General features: G+C 40.5%; 1 protein-coding gene across 5 annotated transcripts in view; it reads left to right on the top strand.

Moving 5' to 3' along the window:
- Window positions 1-24,888, top strand: part of tanc2a (tetratricopeptide repeat, ankyrin repeat and coiled-coil containing 2a) — a 143,894-nt gene that overhangs the window by 98,302 nt on the left and 20,704 nt on the right. For all 5 annotated transcript variants that reach the window (XM_057345087.1, XM_057345086.1, XM_057345089.1 and 2 more), the window contains 9 exons: window positions 8,760-8,908; window positions 12,871-13,060; window positions 13,282-13,530; window positions 16,963-17,091; window positions 19,536-19,817; window positions 20,141-20,271; window positions 21,195-21,426; window positions 21,511-21,680; window positions 21,799-22,077. In XM_057345087.1, coding sequence (XP_057201070.1) covers window positions 8,760-8,908; window positions 12,871-13,060; window positions 13,282-13,530; window positions 16,963-17,091; window positions 19,536-19,817; window positions 20,141-20,271; window positions 21,195-21,426; window positions 21,511-21,680; window positions 21,799-22,077 — 1,811 coding nt within the window. The remainder of the gene's footprint in view (window positions 1-8,759; window positions 8,909-12,870; window positions 13,061-13,281; window positions 13,531-16,962; window positions 17,092-19,535; window positions 19,818-20,140; window positions 20,272-21,194; window positions 21,427-21,510; window positions 21,681-21,798; window positions 22,078-24,888) is intronic.

Genomic DNA, 24,888 nt, shown 5'->3' with positions numbered 1-24,888 from the left:
ATTATTGACAAGTATATGATGACCCAATTTTTTCCGATGTATTTCCAAGAAAAAAAACATAGTCTTGTATTCAGAACAATATGGTCGTTTCAAAGCTGAATGAAAAATGAATGAGAATTAAATGTCAAAGCTCAAAAACAGACAATTAATCATCATAATCGCAATGATTTATTAGAAAATTAATCGTCAGTCAAATTTCATAATCGTGACAGCCCTAATTGACAGGTAAAAGCCTAAACCTTAAGTATGATGACCCAATTTTTTCCTATGTATTTCCAAGAAAAAAACATAATCTTGTATTCAGAACAATATGGTCGTTTCAATCGCTGAATTAAAAATGTATGAGAATTAAATGTCAAAGCTCAAAAACAGACAATTAATCGTCATAATCGACAAAGCCCTAAAACAGACAATTAATCGTCATAATCGCAATGATTTATTAGACAATTAATCGTCAGCCAAATGTCATAATCGTGACAGCCCTAGTATACACTAGTGGAATTGACATTAAAATTCAAAATCTAACTTTAAAATGGATGCATTAATGTATCTTTCTCACATTTGTTATACAAGTCAGTTAATAATTGTACTTTATGTAGTTTTATATGATTAATTTGAATGAATTGAGAGTCGTTTTATGTCTATCCTTGACTCACTTAACTAATCAAGTTGATATAAGATATAGAAAGTAATTAGTTTTATTAAATACTTTTTGTAGAGAGTAATTTGTACAGTAATCTAATTACACTATTGAATATGTAATTAGTAACTAGTAATTCATTACTTTTTCAGAGTAATTTACCCAACACTGTCTGTAAGTTAGTGTTCGGTTTTCTTTCTAAGCCTGTTCCCTGGCAGTTTTAATGTTGGAGAATGAGAACTCGTATAAGAGGATAAGCAGGATTTTTGAGAAACCCTGTTTTTATATTAGTAGCAGACAGCAGGAGCAGATCTGTCACAGTGAAACCTGCCCACGTGGAGACTGTTTGTTAAATGTAGTAATGTCTTTATACAAAAACCCGGAGCTGCCACAAAACATTTCATACCTTCTGTGACGTGGGTTGTTTATTTTCGTGTGCCAAGACTCTCCTGGTGCATTCTGGGATAGCAAAGAAACGGATGTATTAAAAATACTCATTGTATGGTTAGGAAGCATAATGTTAGCATGTTTGAGTACATTGCAGTGATTCTCTGTGTTTACTTCAGTGTAGCTAAATTAAAACATTTTTGATTTATTTATGTGCTGTTGTTTTTGTCTTATGCAAATACATCAAAGGCCATTGAATATTCATAAAAAGTAGTCCTTAAAGTAATTGATAACAATTTACAATTATGTTGCATTTGTTAATAATTAGTTAATGCATGACTACGTAATGTTATGTTGATTTTTTTCTCGTTTTTTTAGATTTGTAGTTCTAAGTCTTGCTCAAATTGCTTGTCATTGTACAGATTCACACTTGATTTGGTAAGATAGTTTCACTGAGGATGCTCAAATCTAGTGCATCGTTCCCACAATGTGTTTCTTGGGCTGTAGGAGGGCCGTCTTTCTCTCTGTACCACATGCTTTCTTTCAGTGTTCTCACTGGGTTTTGTCACGGGAAGTCTGTAGGAAGTGTATCAGTTGTGTTATGTAGGCTAAAGTGTCTGTCTTGTTTAATTGTGCACTAAACTTAGATGTTTTGTGTGGACAAATCAGGACATCCACCAGATTCCTCAGGTGTGCAGTTATTGCATTGTTTCACCGGGTACTTTCTCAGACAAAGATATAACATGTTTGGTATTCGTCCTTACGGATTTCTTGCCTTGTTTTTTCTCACCAACACGTTTTGAGTTGAGTTTGTGAGACGTGGCAGAAAACAAAACCTCATTTTGACCACATCCACAACTCTCCATTTTAAACATACTGTGGTGTTTTGATCTCTATTGTGTCTGCATTGCAGCGGTGTTGTTTTCCTCAATAGCTTCCATTAATTTTAAATTTGGTTTATGTAAAAGCTTTATTTCGCTATAGTAGACCCAGATTCCCTTTTCCATTACAGTATATGCAATTGTTTTCAGAATGATACATTTTTTTGTTTGTTGTAATTAAGACATACAATATTGAAAGTGTGTAGATGTCAATATGTATATATTTTATGCTTCTTGGGCATTTTAACTTTATTTTATGCTTTTTTTTATATTATTTAATTTAATTGTAATGCTTCTTGGTCTTTTTTATTTTATCTTATTTATTTGATGCTTCTGTGGCTTTTTTATTTTATTTTAGTAATGCTTCTTACATTTACATTTACATTTAGTCGTTAAGCAGATGCTTTTATCCAAAGCGACTTACAAATGAGGTAAACAATGAAAGCAAATGATTGGATTTTTATTTTATTTTATTGTATTTTATTTACATACTACATTATTTGGGGTGGTGTCCACGTAAGACAGAAATGATAGATTGTGCATCTTGGTATAATGTTAAAACGTGACCATCTCAAAAACTCTTCCCCCGATACAATACGTCTCTTGGTGCCATAGGGGTCAGAGAGGAATGACCTAAGCCCCTTTAGTTTAACCGGCCCGTGCCTCTGACCAACAACAGCGTAATCCGACCCCCAGCCTTGCACACTTCATTAAGCATTACCATCTGTTTTTCTCTTTCATTCCTGCCTGTCACTCTCTTTTACTCTCTGTTTGTTTTGGGGTCGTCCCGACCAGCTCTCGTATCTCTGGCTCCGTCTGCGTCTTGATGATGTTACAGTCTGTACATGCACTCTTGAGGAAAGATATCTGTTTTGGAGAACCTTTCCATTACACTCCAGTAGCTGTGTTTCCTCAGTCGCTCCTGGCTTGGCTGAGATTCTTGACCTGGTAATGCTCTCCGCTGGTAAGGCTAACCTTTTGCACCATTCTGGCCCTCTCTTGTTTAACCGTTTTTCAATTCTGTTTGGGTTCGCATGTTTATGTGCGACACATGTCCTTCCAACATTTTTAACTGCGTTTACCAGAGAACGATTGGTGTAGTGGTTTCTTGCCGCTCTCCATTCCTCCCTCCCTCCCTCCTTCTGTGGTGTTTGGACTCCGACTTTGCAGACTCCTCATGGTTCCTGTTAAAGCTCGAGCCAGCGGTTTCTCTGAAGCTCAGCAGTGCAACCAAACCGCCGTCTAAGTCCTCTCCTCCCCGTTCACTGACAGCCACAAACTACTCTGAAGAAGAAAAGAAGCAGGGCTCATTTTCTGCTTAGTCGTTGCGATCGCATGGACCCTGCAACGGCTGGATCGAGCTCTCCTCTCTCGCCCTTTCTCAGTGGTACTGGGTCCCAGCTGTTGGCAGGCTAACCCACCTGTTTGGATTATGGATTTTGCTTCAACAGTTAGGCGGGCATGTGCCGGGACCAGGGCCAGGTGCACGTGGCAGAGGAGGAAGCGGTCCAGGCCGTACGACCGGACAGGACGAGCCGGCCTAGGTGCGAAGCGCTCGAGTCGGACCTCTTCGCTCTTCAGGCAGTGGATGTCTCACTTTTGCTGTACATCTCGGGCCTGCGCCTCCAGCCTGAGCTTGTCGGATCAATCCCTTTTGCAGTCGGGATGCTGCACCAGTCCCAGAGGTGCACAGGGTATCGTTGGAGATGGAAGAGATGGACAGAGAGAAGTGTATGGGGAGAATGTTTGGGAGGGAGAGGTAGAGAACGACGAAGATGGGGAAGATGATGATGGTGAGGAGGATGATGAAGAAGAAGAAGAAAAGGAAGATGGTGAAGAGGAGAAAGGTGAGGACCACATGCAAAGATGCGAATGTATATCAAGTCGATTCAGATTTGATCCAGGTCTTATTTGAAGATATTAGACGGGTGTGTAAGAACAGGGTTGAAGAAATATATTTGAAGTGGTGGACAACAGCAATGATGGCTGAATTTATCAATATAGAAAGAAAAAATGTGTCGAGATGAAGCAGACCAGCATGTTTCCTATGGACAAACCATATTTGTGAAATGCTAATGGATCATTCCCTCCTTCAATAACGCTTGTGTCAACTCCTCACCTTTGATGCATGGAAGCGTGACACTCCCACATGGGCTGAGTGTCAATTAGAAAGATGGAGGCCTACCTGAGGTGTAATCTATCTCGATTAGGGGAGATTTGAAAGTAAATGAGATGTATGCATGGCTGGGGTGTAAATGGTGTGAGATGGTGGAAAGGAGAGATGGGGTGATCAGGATTTGATCGATGGCTGGCGGCATGACCTTCAGAAGGCTGGTTCTCTCAGTCATCAACTAAAAGAGGAAAATCATCACCGGTACCACGGTGCGGTCACCGCAGATCACTTTTACAATTTTGCTGTGGTAGATTTTTGGAATTTTTTAGAATGTCCATTGTTTCAAATCTGTGCGTAAACTGAAATGGTCAGTTCACCTAAAAATGAAAATTCTTTCATCATTTACTCACATGTATGTCGTTTCAAACCTGTATGACCTTCTTTCTTCTGCAGAACACAAAAGAAGATATTTTGAAGGATGGTGGTAACCAAACAACACTAAGACATTTCTCAAAATATCTTCTTTTGTGTGCCACAGAAAAAAGACTCAAATACAGGTTTTCCCATAAGAGTAAATAAACAATGAAAGAATTTTAATGTGTTTGTGAACAATACATTTAAAAAACTTGAAACTGTTCAAACAGGTTTATGGTGGAATGCTAAATAAAGCAACATCTGGTAGATTTCATTATCATATTAGTACCAGTTTTGGTTAGCTCGCTCTTAAATTCCAAAATAGAGACTCGAGTTTATCACACTGCAGTTTGATTTCATGGTTTTGTATGCTTAAAATGTTTCACAATGACAGACTTGCTCTGGCCTGTTTGTTTAGCCAAGATTTGTTTGTGAGCCCCTTTGTTGCTCTTTTTTATTTCCTCTCGCCCTCTATTTCTAAACCGCCAGCACAGCCGGTCTGCAGCTTGGATCTTGGCTTGTTAGATGTGCCGCCCAGTTTAGACAGCCACCCTGTCATCGTACAGCCGTCCTCTCCTCCCTGTGAGCTCGCTTAACACAAAACAGCTTCTGGTTGTTATTTTCGGACATGGACTTTTTTTTTGAGTGCTTGAGGGTTATGATAATGTAGCCAATCCGATTGTACTTGGTGCCTGCTTTCCCCCAATAATATCTCCATCGCTCTCTCTCTCTCTCTCTCTCTCTATTGTATATTATATACAATACATACAATCCATATTATGAATATATTTGATGTTAAAATATGAATGTATATATACATATTCATATATACAGTATGTACATTTTGTTGTACAGTTGCAGTCCTGGAGGGACTGAAATGTGTGCCCACGACAGAACTCGGTCACTGTAGGCAACCCAACCCTGCAGTTTAGTGTCTCTATGCCAAAGGCAATGGAATGATATCTGAATTATTAGATTAAGCTGCCTGCCTCTTTCATTGCAACCCTGCTATTAGACGTTGAACGATTCAATTTTTCCTCCTTTTTGCTGAGTTTTATAGTCTCTGCTACGCAAGCAGCTTTTTGCATGTGTGGTTTGTTACAGGCTGTGTGTCACCGCTTGCCTTTATGCCGCAGTGATTTCTGCTCAAATTTTAATGGCCTAGCAGTGCATACTAGGGGGCTATAAGTCACACGTTTGACACAGAACCAATCAGCACGTTTACTTCTTGAGCCTCTTACACTTCTCTTCTGGCTTTATACGGAGCAGCAACATGAGGAATGGCAACGAGGTTTAAACCAACGCTGTGATTGTTTTTGCATTTGTTAAATGCAAACAGCATGTTTTCTCGTGGGACCGGTCTCCCTGTGGGGGGCAGAAACAGGAAGCGGAGCCGATTTTGTTGCTCTGCTGTGGGGTTAAAGAGCGGAACTTTAAATAGTTCCCATGGGACCTTTACAGGCGAGATGTACAACGTAAACATCTGAGGTTTTTTGTGATGTCATTGTTGTTGTTTTTGAATAATAGACAAAACTCGGGCACTACGGTGAAATTGTTTTCGCTGTGCATTATTTAAGTGATATGCACTGTGCATTATTGTTACATTATTAGTGCATTTTTACACAGGCCAGTATACTCGTTCATGTTTTGTGTGCGCGCGCGTGTGTGTGTGCGTGTGTGCGTGTGTGCGTGTGTGCGTGTGTGCGTGTGTGCGTGCGTGCGTGCGTGCGTGCGTGTGTGTGTGCGTGTGTGTGTGTGTGTGTGTGTGTGTGTGTGTGCGTGCGTGTGTGTGTGTGCGTGTGTGCATGCGTGTGTGTGTGTGTGTGTGCGTGTGTGTGTGTGTGTGTTTACTAATGCTATGTGAACCCTATAACTTTACAACAAAAGTGAAAGGATTTGTACCTGTTTGATCTCAGCTGTAGGGAACCCGTTCATCATTAATGTTTTTCCTTACATTCCATAGTACATCTCCCTGCTGATGCCTACGAGCAACAGACACATAAATGCAAATATACACATACTGTATATATAGACACACATATAAACGCATGTGCAGTATACACAAGTTTACTTGTTAACACATACACACACAAGACATACATTTACATTTAGTCATTTAGCAGGCGCGCGCTTTTATCCAAAGCGACTTACAAATGAGGTAAACAATGGAAGCAACTGGAACAACATGCTAGTTGCCCTCTTGAGTGTCATGCTTATATGAGTGGATTTGTATGAATTCCAGTGTTTACAGTTGTGCCATCAGGTGTGTGTGTGTGTGTGTGTGTGTGTGTGTGTGTGTGTGTGTAGTCCACAGGTATGTGAATGCCTTAGAGTGTTTTGTTGTGCCTACATCCTCCGGCACACTTTTAAATCTCCATCACTGGCATGTTTGCTTTATAGTGAATCATCAGTTCAGAATGAGCATATTTCTGCAACCACATCACACTCACAAAACCATCCACAGTTCTTTTTTTTACCATCTGCGGACGAGAACGTTTTTGAAGAGGCACAGAGTTTTTGGGGCGAAGGAGTAAAAAGCAAGCGAGAGACAAACAAACCTCGTAGACTCTCTGCTTGTAGAATTTTCCACCGTGCTGCTATTTTAGCGTCTGCTGGTGTCATTAGTGGTATTCTGAACTTATTACACGCTGACATACATTCTGCCTAAGGTACAGGGAATGAGGGAGGAATGCTTGGTTTGAAAATGAAAGAGAGGGACGGATGCTTCAGCACAATCTTTTGCAAACTGTTTAGTTACCATGACAACATTTTTCTCTGCGTTGTTTTACGAAAAGAAAGCGAAAACACAAAAGGTTGCATGTTAATGTTCTGTTAAGTGAGCGAATATTTGACATCTACATCTGCATGCAACCAGTTTGTAGTTTTGGTTATTTTAAATAGAAAAGTAATATTGTTTTTCAGAGGTGATGCTTTTTTTTGTAATACTTTTCACTACGACAAAATTTGGAAGTAGCCAAAAGAATAAATAATATAGACCTGACGACATGCTCATACTGTATTATTGTGTATGTAAAGCGTATTGCAAATATTACATTAGTTGACTTTCCTCACCTTTGATGTCGAGGCTAGCAACTCGCTGTTAGCATGATTAGCATATTTCAGTTGCATTGCATTGCATCATTTCATGCATGTTTCAGTTCTTTCGGTCTTTCATGCTTAGGGTTCGTTCGGTCATATCAGATGTCTGTTCTGAAATGTAAGCTTTTTAACATTTTTGTCTTATGTCAGACAGTTTACAAGATTTCTTTATGGTACATTTTTCTGAAACCGAATTGTACCCATTCGAAAATAACCGTGGTTTAACTAGAGTAACGATACATTTCTAAAGGTAATGCTCCTTCTGCCTAAGGTGTTTTGTTTATCAGAGAAGAATTTGGGGTCTCAGAGGACAGGGGATTGACGGTAAGCCAGGTCTGTGCCGCAAAGGTGCCGTGGCTTGCTCGGCATTTCTGGGAAAAGCTGTTCTGCTCCGTCTGTTTCTTTTAAACAGTCTGATCATTTCTGCTGCTTGTGAAAGGTGAAATGCGTGGATAAAAAGCCTAATCCCCAAAAAGCTCTTCTCACTGTGGATTTAGCCACCGTGAGACACCTCTTGTCTTTGAAGTCTGCCTGGTATGAGCAGTCTGCCCAGTTTTGTCTGTCTTTGTGTGTGTATGTGCGAACGCATGGATTCTGGAGGCTCGGATACCTCATCTACACACGCGGTTCCAGAAACTCTCCAACGCCCAGACATCCTGCAGCGATAGGGATTTGCAGGTGGTTTTGAAGTTCTGTGTTTGAGGCTTTGGGCTAATTCACAACAGTATGTTTGGCGGTTTGGGCTAGTTCAGGCTTCCTTATCTGTTGGTTTTGATAATATGTATGAGGTAGATGTTGGACACCCGTGCAAATGAACTGGAGTGATGGATGCCTTGGTTGCAGCAATGGCCAGCATGCATTCATTCGGGCCATTTGGAGACCGCAGTTCAAAATAAACCACAGGTATGCAGTGCTGAGTCTGGATGTGCTACTGGCTGCCATGGTTTAGTCTTATGCACTGTGACGATGTGAAATTCCAAGAATTATGAAATTATGGAGTCATGGAATGCTGCTTCTGTGAATGAAATATTAAAATGTCATGGCTCATTTTGTGTGTGCACAATGACTGTGAAGTATGAGCCGTGGTTGAATGTGATGTAGGATTTTGCGTGCATTTGTTCTGTATGCAGACAGACAGACAGGAACAACTTGGCAGATAGACCAAAACATAACCTTTATTGCCTCAAGTTGGTGCTTTCTACCCATCTCTGTTGTATTCTCACAGGAGAGGAAGGCCAGGAGCTGGGTCCCCCTCCATCTGTAGACGAGGCTGCCAACACACTGATGACGCGGCTGGGATTCCTGCTCGGGGACAAAGTGAGCGAAGGGCCTGCTGGTGCTCAGTACGGTATGGAAGAACAAGATGACCCCCAGGTTGGAACCCACACACACACCAACACTCCAAACACATACAAATCTGCCCTCTTCATCCAGTCTCTGTCTCTGAATCCAGCAAAGCATAATTAACGTTTATTCTTATCTCATTTTTAAATTCAAATTGTTATATGAATTACTTGTCTTATCTTTATCTTTTTTAATTGCACATTCAGTTAAATGTGAATTTGCTTCCTCAATTCACATTTATTTCAAATTTGCTGATGGGCGGATCGGCTTTTCACCTCTCTCTCCAAATATTCCTGATCTCTTAATCGTGACAGATGTACAGTGTTTCAGATTAACACCAGCAGTTTGCACCAATGTCTTTGTTCAGTTTGAGACTAACTAGGCGCATCGCAGCAGGCAGACGCTGAATGTTAAAGAGCCTGAACCCTTGCTGCTACTATATTTACAGTCCGCACTGATCTTACCCAGAATTCCCCTGTGAACATCTGCTTTTAGCCTCAGAGTGCTTAGAAATCTTTCAAGCCAGAATTGAATGTAGCTTGTCTATATATACAGTACCAGTCAAAAGTTTGAAAGCACAGAAATGTTTCTTATGATCTTAAAGGGGTCATATGACATGGCTAAAATTAATATTATCGTTTGTTTTAGATGTAATGCAATGTGTATACACAATTTAAGGTTCAAAAACGCTGTATTTTCCACATACTGTGCTTGTTTGTATCTCCTCTTTGCCCCGCCTCTCTGAAACACGCGGAAAAAGCGAGGTGTGCTATGATTGGCCAGTTAACCAAGGCGTAGTGATTGGTCGAATACTGCAAGCGTGTGACGGAAATGTAACGCCTCTTACCATATTTGGAACATCAGGTTCTAAAGCAATTGTACTGACAGGTACTCCCACCTTACTTGCGTATAAATTTGGGCGGTCTTAGTCAAATCATACAATGAACTGACGTAGATTTGTGGGGGTGTGGTTACACGAGGCGTTTCAGGCAGGTCTGGGTGAGCATTCCCTTTTAGATAGAATGCATCTTTTGTTCTGACACTTTAATTTTTGCAATTTTGCCTGTCTAATACATGCATGGGCAACTTATAACACACCAAAGACACAGAAAAACACGTTTTTACGCCATATGACCCCTTTAAAAATCTTTGAGACCAAAATATAATTGTGCCAACATATCAATTTCTTGCATTAGAAAAAATAGTATTCAAATTTCATATAATCAAAACTGACTTGGCAGCCAATAAAAGCCCTTAATAGATTGGGAACTCATTCAATAGACTTTTAAAAGCTTCCCAGGATGAGACCTCAAGAAGCTGGCTTATAAAATGGCAAGAGAACAATTTAGCAAATTCTAGTTAAAGGGTAAAATATAACAGTTTGGATTTATTGGTTCTCAACAGGGGGGCCGTGGTCCACAAAGGGGCCCCAGCTGACTTTCAAGAGGGCCTCAGGATGACTTTAATTTAACATTTTAAAACAACTAAAAACCATGATATTTCTTATTATTTGTTCATTTTTATATTAAATAAACACTTTTCCAATTAATATCAAGCTCTGAAATATTTAATTGGGTAGGAATTTTGAGTTTTTGTGAGCGGCAGGGGGGCCTTTGAATATCGTTGAATACAGTGGGGGGGCCTTTGGAGTCAAAAAGGTTGTGAACCCCTATTTTAGCGAGTCAAAACAACTCCCACAGTTACAATTGTCCTACTCTATAGTTTTGATCAATTTACTATTATTCTAAAAAGTGAAAAATCTAAATAAGAATGAGTGTTTTCACATTTTTGACTGGTACTTTAGTACAGTAAAATATAAGTCAGATTAAGATGTAAAGCAATATTATGCACTATACTGTACATCTCCTGAAGCCAAAAGTCCATCAAAAGTCTTCCCAGCGTTCCACTGGTTAAAAATCAGAACTAGGTGTTCTCATCGATCCGGCACATAACTAAGCTCAAGAATGTATTGCAAAACACAAGGCTTCATGCCATCCACAGCTGGCTAGAGCTACAGCGAGACCTCCACTGAGCTATTTTAGTGCACGGCTCCTGCCAAGCGAGCATGGTCACCAAAAGGCCACGTCTTCTCCAGCACAGGAGGAATCTCCAGTCTCTCCCACGCACATCGAACCCCGAATAAGACAAAAGTCATGGATTGAGCTTAGTAGACATATATGGGAAGTTCTGGAGTCCAAGATCTGGTTAACATCAGCTCCTTTTTCATAGTGAAAATAAATGCAAAGTTATTTTTTAGTCTGCCCACAAGAGAAAAGTTCAACCCCAAAATGAAAATGTATTACACTTGTGTCATTCCAAACCCAAGAACATTTGTGTTCAAATTTTTAGATCAAATTTTGTTAAAAATCGATGTTTTGCCTAAAACCGCTTCTAGACAGAAAAAACATTGAATTAAATAAAGTTCATATCCAGTGTTATGATGTCATCAATGGCCCTCGCTGTAGACATGAGTGCCCATCCACTACTCTACTACAGTATATAAGATCCAGGCCTGAATTTATTTTTTAATTCCAGTTCGGCTTTTATCTTCATTCCCATTTACTCATCCTACCAACTCTTTCATTATTCTTTCTGTTGCTTTGTTTCCCACTTCGTTTGTCCCTTGAAGTAAAATTATATGCCACCCCGGTCGTTTTTTGTAGAATGTAGTCCACCACACCACACCAAACTCCTAACCCAAAATAACATACCGCCTTCATTCCTTTTCCATTTGGTTGCGAGTTCGAATGTAATGTTCTGTCATTTATAAGTCAATAGCAATGTACTGAATCACAGTGGAAAATTTGTCAGCTCCATAAAAAGAGATCATGTCTACATGAGTATGCAGTACTCAGCAGAAATATGGAGCTGCAGTGTATCATTATATAGCAGTGAGCAGATTCTGTGGACATTTTTGTGTGTGAAAGTCATTCAGTGGCACTGCTCTACTGGAACTCAAATATGCAGTGCTAAACTGACCATGTAGAAATATGTATATGCGACCGAGACTGTGAAAACCCAGCTATCCGTTTTTAAGTAAATAGGTCATTTTTATGGGATTTACAGTTTTCTACATAATGTAAAAAACACTCTGTGAAAATATAACGTTCATCTTTAAAATTGACTATCGGTACTGTTTAGCGTGTTGACAAAATACTGATATGCTCTCCTACTTGTAAGTTGCTTTGGATAAAAACGTCTGCCAAATGAGTAAATGTAATGTAATGAGTGAGGCCATGTCAAAGATTGAAATCGTGGTGGAATTTATGACTAAAATCAAACTTTGATGATCTCATATTTAGAATTTGAAACTTTAGCCTGGATTTATCCAGTGAACATTTCTCCGTGTAACAAACAAGGATTGTGCACAGCGTGTGTATAAATAAACACGTTTTAGTAAAGATATTTTTTTACCTTTTTTTTTCTTTTCTGTAGGGGGCTTTGGAACAATGTGTATTGTAAAAGTTACTACACAAATGAATACAATTTTAAGACCTATATTTGTTTCCTACTAATAAGATGCCTACAAAGTTGTTTAGCAGATGTTTTTTATTAAAAACAACCTGCATTTTCCTCTCGAGTAGCATTCAGAAACACTACGGTATCTGCTAGGACTGTCACAAAAGCAGATTTTCACCACACAGTTATTGTGTCCTAAAGAATTCAAGATAACAATAGCTTTTTTAAAAGAAATAATGCTATCAGTCATCTTTAATTCCGTTTAATTTGTATTTTTTCTTTTTGGTCAATAAATGACACTTAAAATAGTAGTGTGGGGAGGCATAGAGAAAGAGTTATGGGTGAATTATTTGCAATTTGTAGCAGCCGTCCCATTTACTCCACACCATCCCAACAGATTCTTTATAATCCAACCAGTATTATACTAATGGCAAACTAAAAAAGGGGGCCAATAGCGATAAGGGCTTGATTTTCTCTTATTATTCTGTTTCCTGTCTGTTTCTCATTTGTTGTCTCACTTTTCTGTTTTTCAGGCCATCTCCATGACCCAGAGAATCAGCCCATGCTCTAGCTTAGCTAGTAGCACAGCATCTCCTCCTCCTGGCAGCCCCTGCTCCACGCTGCCTGCCGGAGCCCCGGGTAACACGGGCACCCGCGACTGTGCTTACGGATCTATTACAAGCCCCACCTCCACGCTAGAGAGCCGAGACAGCGGCATTATAGGTAACCTTTTGTGTTAGAGACTTTTACTAGTAACATTCCTGGTTTGGGATTCTTTCCTTGCTCCACAAAAGTATTTTGTAAAGTTAGAGCGAAGAGCTTGCAAATTGAGAGCTTTTGGGCAAAGGCTTTGTACAAATACGTATACTGACACAGTTAGCTTTCACATAATGACTAAAATGGTTGTCTATCTATTAAATATTTCTCATATCTCTGTCCTCCAGCAACACTCACAAGTTACTCTGAGAATGCTGAGCATGGTAAATACAGTGAAAGCTCACGGGGCAGTCTGAAACTCTGGCATGCACAGAAATCAATGGTCGCAGACTCTTTTCTGTACCGTGTGGATGAAAACATGGCCGCCTCGACATACAGCCTCAATAAAATCCCAGAGAGGAGCCTGGAACACACCGTCTCTCACTCCGCCCACTCCATCCCGCTGTACCTCATGCCCCGCCCCAATTCTGTGGCTGGTAAGTCTCTCACAGATTGCAGATTTTAAAAAGATGCACCAGTTTTGTTACTACGAATGGAGAAAAGCATTGTTATTTATACAAGTTTTACAGTAAAATGACAGAAAACTGATTTACTGGAGCAGGTTTTTGCTGAGCTGGTCGAGACATTCATCTTTCAAGCGTGTGAATGTTTGCACTCAGCTCTGTGTGAAGCCCGTTCAGCTGAGGGTCTTCGAACACGTCTGTACGCTGAACGCTGGACTCCAGAGACAGGAACTATCCCACATAATCCAGACCCTAAAAGTCAACTGACACGTGTTTCCAATCGCCTTCAAATGTCAAGGTCACTAAAGGCGGCCAGTGATTACTCTGAGAGCGAGGGAAGTGCCCCTCTTCTGAGCTTTACGGGCCATTTGAGCTCTGGAGCGGGTCTGAGCTCCTCGTCTAGCCCTGTTACTGCAAAGCAAGGACATCTGTGTCATTCTTCTCCAGGTTTTATGATCCATTTCAGCTCCTGGTTTTGGATCCTCGTGTGAGCTGAATGTGGAGCTTGAGTTCTCACTACAGAAAGATGTAACAATTTAAAGGGATTGTTCACCCCAAAATGACAATGTGTGCGTGTGTGTGCGTGTGTGTGTTCATGTTTTTATATCCCGGTGGGGACTTAAACCTGAACGCACACCAACACATGGGGACTCGTGTCACTGTGGGGACCAAAATTGAGGTCCTCATGAGCAAAACAGCTTATAAATCGTACAGAAGAATATTTTTTAAAAATCTAAAAATGCAAAAAATGTTCTATGTTCTTTAGGTTTAGGGATAGGGTTAGGGGATAAAATATACAGTTTGTACAGTATAAAAACATTACGCCTATGGACTGTCCCCACGGAGATAATAAACCAGACGTGTGTGTGTGGGGGGGGTGGGTGTGTGTGTACGTGCGTGAGTAGAGCTATGAATCAAATTAAAGTAGTTTTCTGTTTGCCTGCACCCTTTAAATTAATCTTATACATCTGGGGTCATATTGCCTTTTAGTGCTGGTTCATCTTCTGAATAACATGGAAAATGCTGTTAAGTTTCTATTAGAAGATCCAGAACATACATTTGAAACATTTACAGCAATCCTCCAGAACCTTCTTTCTGCAGAACGGCAGCAGTTTTGCAGTCGTGCTGGTCGCTGGTTAAAGAGCTCTGTGATTGAAGCATTCATTTAGTGCTCTCACATAAACCTGTAGGGGAGTCAGAAAGGTTAGGTTCCCCTGCGGAGACAGATGCCATGTCCAAAACTGTCTTACCACACATACAGTCTACAGTATACATTCTAACTGAATGTTGGGGGAATTGAGTGAGTGACATGATCTTTCTTCTGTTATCTCTCTATTACTCATGCCCACCTCTCTCTTTTCCTACTCTCCGTCTCTTTCCTCACACATTAGTTTTCCTCTGCCTTTCCCACCCACTTACACCCTCACCTCCTCTCTTTTGTCTTTTTCTATTCTTCAGTTTATCCACAGTATTATCCCTTTTAAAACCAGTTGAATTGACAAATGATCTGAATTTGGACTTCCTAACCAAATTCCTAACCTTCACCTTTGAGAAGTAATGATTGCCTTAACAAACGTCACCAATAACACGAAATTTCATCATCATTGGTATTTGAGGTTTTGAGTTTAGAGAATGCAAACGCACATTCTCTGCACATTCTCTTTCTCCAACATCAGTGTAAAATGCATGAAGGCTTCCTGGTCCAGAGCCACAGTGGGCTGTAAAATCGAAGTCCTTGTGACGCAGTTTGAGCGTCCATAAATTTAGCGACACTGATGCTAGTCACACTGTCTGCAGTGCAGATGTTGGGTGTGGAAGAGAAATACTGGGACCATTTTAACATCTTGTGTGGATGCTTTTCTTTAATAGCACTTGTAAAAAATTACTACTATAGCCGTAGTTTTTGTCAATATACCAAACAGTTATAAATAATAATGCTAATAAAAAATTTGTATAATGAATCCCTGTTGCATCTCCTAATATTAAAAGTTGGATTGGAACTAATCCCTATTTGAACTAAAGGCCCATTCACACCAAGAACTTTAGCGATAAAGATAACTATTGATATTTTTTCAAAATCCTGTTTGACTCTGGTCTCAAGACGTTAGATATTAAGCAGAATATCAAATGACTCTTTCATTTTGCAAATTGTCTCTCATCATGGTGCCATGGCTTTGTCTGAAAGCTGCAGTTATATTATTGGGTGGTTGTTCCACAGATGCTCAACACAGACAGTTGTATTGTTTACATGTGTATCATGAGACAATGGGCGTGTTTTCAGAATCTGTTTTAGATGAAATTCTTAAAATTAAAGAAAAAACTTTCCCAAATGTTTGTTTTTTAACCTAATATGCGTAACCAACTGGGCACTTTGCTGATGTCCAGTCAGCCTTAGCATTCATGCTAACGTGGGCACACTAGTGTTAGCTAATGCTGTCATTGCGCAGGTTTCAAAGCTGCTTTGAAGCGAGATAAATTCACTGGCCACCCACTGTGTTCTTGGTATTTTCATGTAGCAAACTGCTGTGAACTTTCCTCTCATGGTCTTCCACTTTCTCCTCATTAGCAAAGGAAAAGAAACATTGAAATTCATGCCCACATGCTCCTGAAAGCTAATAGCCTCACATAAGCTAAACAAACACGAACTCTCACACACATATTAGTTATGATTTACACACACACACATAAAAGGGTCTGTCACATCACAAATAAAAATGTACCATGGTATCGTTTTTTTCAAATACAATTATATTCCTTAAAAGAAACACAGAGAGAATCATGTAAATTTTTATCCACAATGTAGATTATAATGTAAACTATGATACTATTATTTTACCATAGTAGTGTCACAGTAACGGGGTATAGTTTGTCAACATCTTGTAATGCTTTTTTTGTTAAATTAATATTATAATTTAAAGTTGTCTTTCTGTATTACTACAAAAAAACAAAAGGTTCGGTTTAGGAGTTTTTTGTAAAACTTGACCCAAATAACCTTTTTAGTTGTGAGTGTCAGCTTGTAAAGCTGTCTACTGTTCATTCACTTCAAGCCATTTAAAATGTGTTCGAACACAATGACACGTTCTGATGTCATCTGAGAGTACGGAGGGACACGGCCGATTGAAAAATGTGTTGGTATTTTAAACTCTGTGAGAACTGCTGGGAAACAAATGTGCAAATTCATGTTACTGCTCCAAATAACAACTGCTTGAATATTTTGGCTTTATTATATTTTATATTTAATCTTATTTAAATGGCTGGAGGAATAAGGAAATGAGTAATGAATGCTGACTGTATTTTCATTTTTATTATGTTGTGTACTTCTGTTGAATATGAATGTAGGACAGCAGGAGTTTTAAATAAGAGTTTATCAAATGATGTAATTCTGACACTCTTTCTTTCTTTCAGCCACTAGTTCAGCACACCTGGAGGATCTTGCGTACCTGGATGAGCAGAGACAGGCTCCACTGCGCACGTCGCTGCGTATGCCACGGCAGAACTCTGGTTCCAGTCGCTCTGGACAGGCGGATATGAGAGGTGTGTGTACTTGCTAGCTTCTCTTTGTAGTTCATCTGTGTAATCACATGAACCTTTTCCCTTTCACATTAAGTGCACAACAGGTCATTCAGAAATGGTTATGGTATTAACATATTGACACAGAACCATGAGCACAGTAACAGATGGTCGCCCACATGTGCTCGGCTGTTTCTCTACCAGTCAAAAGTAGGAATCCACCTACTTCATGCTTTCCACATTTTCGAATAATAGTTATGCATTCTTTATTGGTGGAACTAAAGCACGTGCACACCCATTGCCAACAAAACATGACTCCGTTTCACTTACCGTGTGCGGTTCATGTCCGGCATCTTTGTAGCACTGGTGCGTTCCATCAATCAGTTTCAAACGATCTCCAAATCCAGCGTTATATCGACCGTTTATATAACATTCCCCACCGAAATGCAGTGAACAAATAAACACAGCTGAACTTCGCAAAAGCAGTGCTCTCTCTCTCCTGCTCCAGCTGGTTGACGTACGCGCATGCTCCTTCTCCCGCTCTCCTTGGTTGACGCGTGAGCGTGCTCTTTCTTCTCGCTCTGGCAGGTTGACGCGTGGGCGTGCTTTTCCGGGAGAATTGTCCAATAAGGGACTAAGAAAAGTTGTTACGCAACGGAACCTAAACAAACGCTGGGGGAGTGTATCGAGCTCAGAAAAACTACGTCATACGTCCAACTCGTTTTTTGACAAGTTGACCATGTCAAGCATGAGAAAACAGAACGTTTAACATCGTAAAGAAGTCAGAATGCATGAAACACTGTTGCACATCCCCTTTAAGCAGTGCGTGCTTTGCCTCTCTTGCTTTCGCTCCCTCAATCACACAATCCCATTAAAACCCTCAACACACACCACAGCTCTTCCACAGATCCCCCTGCAACCTGCTGTTTCTTGTTTCCCCTTCGGGCTGCAGTGCCATAATCTGTCTCCTGTCCAGATCCATGTATTGACTTTTTATTAGCAGCAGCTCTTGTTAATGGCATCTGTCAATGCTCATAGTCAAGACTCCACGCATCCTATCTGTAATCTGTATTTTTTGTAAATCTTGGATCTTCGGGTTTCTTGGAAGAAAATGGATTTTGTATGTCACTGTAAATAATAATTTGTAAAAAATCGATTTGACTTTCAAAAGACAAATATAGGCTTCTGATAGACATGACTTGTCTGACATTGTGCTGAAAGTATTACAATGTAAATGCCTTTAAAAGCCACTAATGCTGTACTTTTACTAGTTACAAGCATGTTCTTTTTGGTAGCGAAGTGAACAAGCCCTGGCAGTACCTTGTTTGAATGGGTCTTTGTTGTATTCAAACCTGTTTTTTACTTTTGATGCATCGTTACAACCCTTCCCATCTTTTTTGCCGTTTACTGCTCCCTGGTCTCTCATTCTTTTCATTTCTTTTCTGTTCTTCGTGTTGTTTCCGCAAGCATTCTCAAAGGTCACCTCCCCCCTGTGTAACCCCGCCCACCTTCATATGCTAGCGCACAGATTCAGAATTCACACACTATGAATTAATAGCCCACATGCTGATTTGATGATTAATAACCCGGAAATAATACATCCCATGATACTTGTTGCTGAATTAGCCTATAGGATCAGTGTAAGGAATGAATCCATTATAGAGCCTTCTAGAATAATTAATAGAAATAATTGAAGATTAGTTTTCTCAACCTGCTTTGAAATGACAGGTACAGTTGTGATATCCGTGAGTGTGATCAATAATCAGGATTAAGCGTTTGTGTAGTTACGATTCAGTCGGTTTGATGATAAATATGAGGATAATGGAGATTGTATGAATTTTAGATGAGGATTGTTTTAATGAATATTAAGGGTCTTTACAATGAGGCTTACGGTGTGATGGATGGCAAGCATATGTGGTGGATTAACGAGATGAATATAAATTTCTCCGTACGCACGCTTGCAATGTTTTTGACAGATAATCTATTCATAAAAGCATCAAGCAAGGTTTTTTCAGGGGTGGGTTTCTGTAACCATGGCAACAGCTCAGTGATGGCTTTGCGCCTGCTCCCGGCGCGGCAGCTGATCTGTTATTTCAGCAGTATTTTCTGTCGTACATTAACGGGTCAAGACACCCCGTTGCCGGCCTTGATTCATGATGTTTCACGCCGCAGCAACAACTTGCGTAAGAAGTGCTTATTTGACCATTGCAGACAAAACATCTCCCCCTGCTGGTTAGGATGAAAACTGCAATCCTGCATTTCTTGAGGTCTTTGATAATACTGACTGAGATCTTTAATATGTCACTTTTAGCAAAAATGAATCAGTGCCATTATTTGAGAATGGCTTTTTAAGTCTCAAATGAAGTCAAATTTTTTTTAAATGTAAAGTCAAATATATTCACATTAAACAGCGGCATATGTAAAAAGAATATGTAAGTAAAACCTGGCCTTTGTTGTCCATGATGCAGTGCGCTTTGCTCCATACCGACCACCGGACATCGCCCTAAAGCCGCTTCTATTCGAGGTGCCCAGCCTCACGCCCGAGACGGTCTTCACCGGCCGAGAATGGCTCTTCCAGGAAGTGGAGGCGTGTCTTCGCAGCAGCGAACCCACCGCCAATCAAGGTGTCGTTATCGTCGGCAACGTGGGATTTGGCAAAACTGCCATCATCTCTCGCTTGGTGGCACTGAGCTGCCACGGCAACCGCATGAGACAGATCACCTCCGACAGCCCACACGCCTCCCCAAAACGTGAGTGAATTGTCAAATTGTGTCTGAGAGATGCTTATTAGATTAGATGACAGTTTTACTTGCGTAATGAATGTGTTTCCAAGCGTAACAAGAAAAAAATGGATGAGGCGTGATTTTATTAATCGAGAATTGATGGGACTGTGAGAAGTAGATGTCACATACATGAATAGAGAGGAGGGGTTGAAAAAACGAGGAATTTTTGACAGCAACTGTAAAGGCATTTCATTTTGAAAAAAGCAAGTAAATAAATCATTCGATATGTTACTTATCGAAAGCGGTTTTGCATGCACACGTCTCATTTTTTTCCTGTCGCTTTATTTCAGATGGTGACACCCTGCCCCTCAGTAGCCAGCCTCAGTCCGCTCACGGCACACTGGTCGGGGGAAGCAGCTGTCCTGGCACGCCAGAAATGCGAAGACGCCAGGAAGAGGCGCTCCGGAGGCTGGCGTCACAGGTGCCAACTAATGCCAACACACCCTAACCAGCCTACCATCAGTCTCTATCTTCTTTCATTCATTCATGACCACTGTTTCTTTTTCTATCTCTCTTATTTATTAATTCACTCCTGCTCTCATTATTTTTCATTCGCTCTCTCGTTTCTCTCTGTTCTTTTAAGCACAAAGGTTTATTGCGGCTCTGTTGCCTTATCAAATATTTATATCCACAGAGGCTCCCAGCGCAGCCATTATATATACTGAGTGCTCCGCATGGTTAATGATCACATGCTTTTGAAGACACACACAACACACACACACTGCATGATGAAGTGAAGTCTGGGAAGTGGCGAATATTGGAATAAGGCCATTGATGCACTCAAACTCTGTAATGATTTATGCATTATGAAACCCCTCCATCGTCTCGAAGTTTCTAAGCTTTCAGTCTTTCTCCCGTTTTAATATTCATTGTGTCCTTCAGCTTAGAGCGGTTCCAGCGCTGGGTCCTAAAGACTAGACATGTTAATGTGACTTTTTAAATCAACTTTTAAAGTGATAGTTCACCAAAAAATGAGAATTCTGTCATTATTTACTCGCCCTCTTGTTATTTCGAACCTGTGTGAGTTTCTCTCTTCTGCGGAACACAAAAGAAGATATTTTGAAGAATGTTAACTGGCCCCCATTCACTTGCATTGGTTTTGTGTCCGTACAATAGAAGAGAATGGGGGCCAGTGTTGTTCGGTTAGCAGCTATCTTTAAAATATCTTCGTTTGTGTTCTGCAGAAGAAAAAAAGTCATACCAGTTTGAAATGACAAGAGGTTGAGTAAATGATAATAGATTTTTCTTTTTTTTTTTCTGCAAAATGCTTCTCAAGCTGGTTTAGGTTCTTACTTTTTGTGCTTTGTCATCTTATTCTTCATCTCACTCTCCTCCCATCTCTAGGTGGTGGCGTATCATTACTGTCAGGCAGATAACGCTTACACCTGCCTGGTCCCCGAGTTCGTTCATAACGTGGCAGCGCTGTTATGCAGGGCACCCCAGATGCAGGCCTACCGAGAACTTCTGCTCCGTCAGCCTCACCTCCAGAGCACGCTCAGCCTGCGCGCCTGCGTGCAGGACCCTTTTAACGCATTCCGCAGGGGTCTGTTGGAACCACTGGAAATCCTGCACAGAGGTGGGTAAACATGTATTTATGCACAACCAAGATAAGCGATAATCCAGCTGCGCACAAAACACCTCAAACTTGCGATGTTTTTAGAGAGGAAGATCGCGTGCGAGGAGAATCTCATCATCTTGATTGACGGCTTGAATGAGGCGGAGTTCCATAAACCGGATTACGGGGAAACCATCGTTTCTTTCCTGTGTAAAACCATCGAACGATTTCCTCCGTGGCTTAAACTGGTGGTTACTGTCAGAACGACATTACAGGTCTGTCTGCTGTCTTTCAGACAAATGCTACTGTTTGAGATTCTGTCTGTCTTTCTTTTTTAGTTGTAAAACAAAATTTCATGGCACATGTATTTCTCCTTTTGCTCTTGTGTCTCAGGATGTGACTCGCCTGTTGCCGTTCCACCGTATCTCTCTGGATCGGCTGGAGGAGAGCGACGCCATCGACTCTGACCTGCAGGGTTACATCCTGCACCGCTTGCACTGCAGCCCAGAGATCCAGAGCAATGTGGCACTTAATGGCAAGCTGGACAACACAGCTTTCACCAAACTCAGCACTCATCTGAAGAGTCTGAGCCGAGGGTCATATCTGTACCTGAAGCTGACGCTAGACCTCATTGAGAAGGGCTACCTCGTGCTTAAAAGCTCCAGCTATAAGGTTAGAGTTAATTCAGATTGCACCTCTCCTGCGTTACCATGTGCAAAGTGAATTTAAAAAACCCCAAAAATGTAAAAAGAAACATTTTTTTGACACATTAGGCCACATGTGTCAAATACAAGGCCCGCGGGCCAAATCCGGCCCGCCCCCTCATTTTATGTGGCCGGCGAGAGCTTACAAATTATTGTAGTGTTATTATACATTTTATGTCCACGACCTGAAAATGCAACTCAACTTTATTACCTGCGCTATGACGACATCTAGCCAGTAGGTGGCAGTGTCCGTATATATCGCAGAAATAAGACCCTCCAGTGCGATCAGGTTGTTTCTTGTTTCACACTGGAGGGGCTTATTTCGCGGTAACAGCCGGCTGCTTGTACATTATCCCGCTTATTACGCGGGATACTTGCCACATGATAAAAAAACTTGACATGAAATGTGAATTTGTAACATTTTATTAGCTCATTTTTACTGAATGCAGACCTAACAGGAAAAGCTGTTTACTTTCGGTTTTAAGGTAAGAAACAACGTTCAAATGTCACGAACATTCAATTTGGTTTAATAATTTGTAAATATAATGTCATATATGTTATTAAAAGACATATTTATTTTTAATTTGTCAAAAAAAACCTGTCAAAATGATTTGTTGCGTCTGGGTTACCCTGTGTTATTAGTTTTGAGAGGTTATCTGGGAATAACGAACCTGCAAATGTCGCGACTGGCCAATCAGAATCAAGCATTCCAACGAGCGGTGTAATAAGTGAGTGATATGATATATACATATTAATTAGACACATCATGTCAAACAAAGAAAAACTGATGCAGAGGGGAGGCTATTTCAAGAGGGATGGGAAAGCAAATACATGTTTGTGCTTAATGGAAACAAGCCGGTGTGTCGTCTTTGCCAGGAGGCCATCCCTGTTAAAAAAACCAGCATATGCTTGTTTGGTATGTTTTGATGCTGGTTTGTGCTGGTTTAGTTGGTCTTTAGCTGGTCATGTGCGGTCCATAGCTGGTTTAAGATGGTGCAACCAGCATCAAAACATACCTAACCCAGCATATACTGTTTTTTTCAACAGGGGTGGCTGTGCTCAAAGAATACAGTACAATTCACGTCGGCACTTCGAAACCAAACACGGAGCAAAGTATATGCTAACCTTAGCCACCAAGAAAAGCAACAAAAGGTACAAGACTTGAAAAAAACTTACATTTTTGGCAGAATTTGTTTGCAAATGTTTCTGCAAAAAGTGATGCAGCCGTGAAAGCCAGCTTTATTGTGGCTGAAGAAATCGCCCGAGTTACCAAGTGTTTTTCAGAAGGTACATTTTTAAAGCAGTGTATGCTGAAGATATGTGAGCAAGTGTGCCCTGACCACAAAGGCCTTTAAAAATGTTAGCTTGTCAAGAAACACTATGCAGACCGACTATGTGTTCATACAGAAACATATCTTTTTTTTCTTAATAAACTGTACAATAGTTGTACACTTGAATACACTTTATTTTACTGGTCTTTTACTGTCAAAACTAGGTATTAATTGAGTTATTACCAAAAGGAGTAATTAAGTGCAGATGTAATTATGCAGTGTGATAAAAGAGTGGATACATTTATATAGTCTAACAGTTACAACCGGCCCTTTGAGAGCAACCATAATACTGATGTGGCCCGGGATGAAATCGAGTTTGACATTCCTGCATTAGGCTATGATGCTTTTGAATTTGAGTCCGGTCCAATCCCAGATTTCCCTCTTTTTTCATATTTGAAAAATATGAAATACAAAAACATACATACTACATTAGGAACTAAAAAAGTAGTGTCTTTTGATTTAATTTAAGCTGTGCTGTAAATAGAGTACCTCAGAGATGACACATTTTGTAGAAAATTTTGTAGACACTTCCAACCCGGAAGTTAGCGTCGCATTGGTTCCCTCGACCGAAAGCCTATACATTTTTCCCATAGACTTTTGGAAGATCGCAAAAATAAGATCTGCGATTAGCAAAGGTAAATAAAAATAATTCATTACATTTATATATCGCTTTTCTGTGTACTCAAAGCGCTTTACATCGAAGGGGGAAATCTCCTCAACCACCACCAATGTGCAGCATCCACCTGGATGATGCGACGGCAGCCATATTGCGCCAGAACGCCCAGCACACACCAGCTTATTGGTGACAGAGTTACGAAGCCAATATGGGGATGATTAGGAGGCCATGATATATAGAGACGAATATGGCCAGGATGCCGGGGTTATACCCCTACTCTTATTCGAAGGACATCCTGGTATTTTTAATGACCACAGAGAGTCAGGACCTCGGTTTAATGTCTCACGGTGATGTTTACATGTTTTGTCTATCAAGATAATCTTTACAAATTAATTAACACAACATTTGTTACTTTTAGGGGCAGTTTCCTGGACAGGGACTAATACTAGTCCTAGACTAAAATAAATGTTAGAGCTGTCCAAACTGAAAACAACTTGCACTGACATGCATTAAAATACATCGGTGCCATTGTGTTGTCACAAAATGCTGACAAGTAATGTTTTTTGTAAGACATGTTAGTAAAAAACTACTTAAATGTCCTAATTTAACTTGGACCTAGTTCTGGTTTAAGATAATCCCTGTCTGGAAAACGTAAGGTTACTCCCGTAACCCCGGTTCTCTGAGAACAGAGCGAGGTATCTCACTATGGGAAATGCCTCAGGCGTGATAGACTATGGAAGCACCAATTGCACCATGTCTGCCCGACGGGCGGACCAATCACAGCTTAACATAAGAGCCCGCCTCTCTCCTATATATTCTGCTGTGATTACCT

Source organism: Triplophysa rosa, linkage group LG11, assembly GCF_024868665.1.
Source record: "Triplophysa rosa linkage group LG11, Trosa_1v2, whole genome shotgun sequence".
In the NCBI taxonomy this organism is placed as follows: Eukaryota; Metazoa; Chordata; class Actinopteri; order Cypriniformes; family Nemacheilidae; genus Triplophysa; species Triplophysa rosa.
Note: the sequence above shows the minus strand (reverse complement) of the source record. Positions and strands in the feature narration are given on the sequence as shown.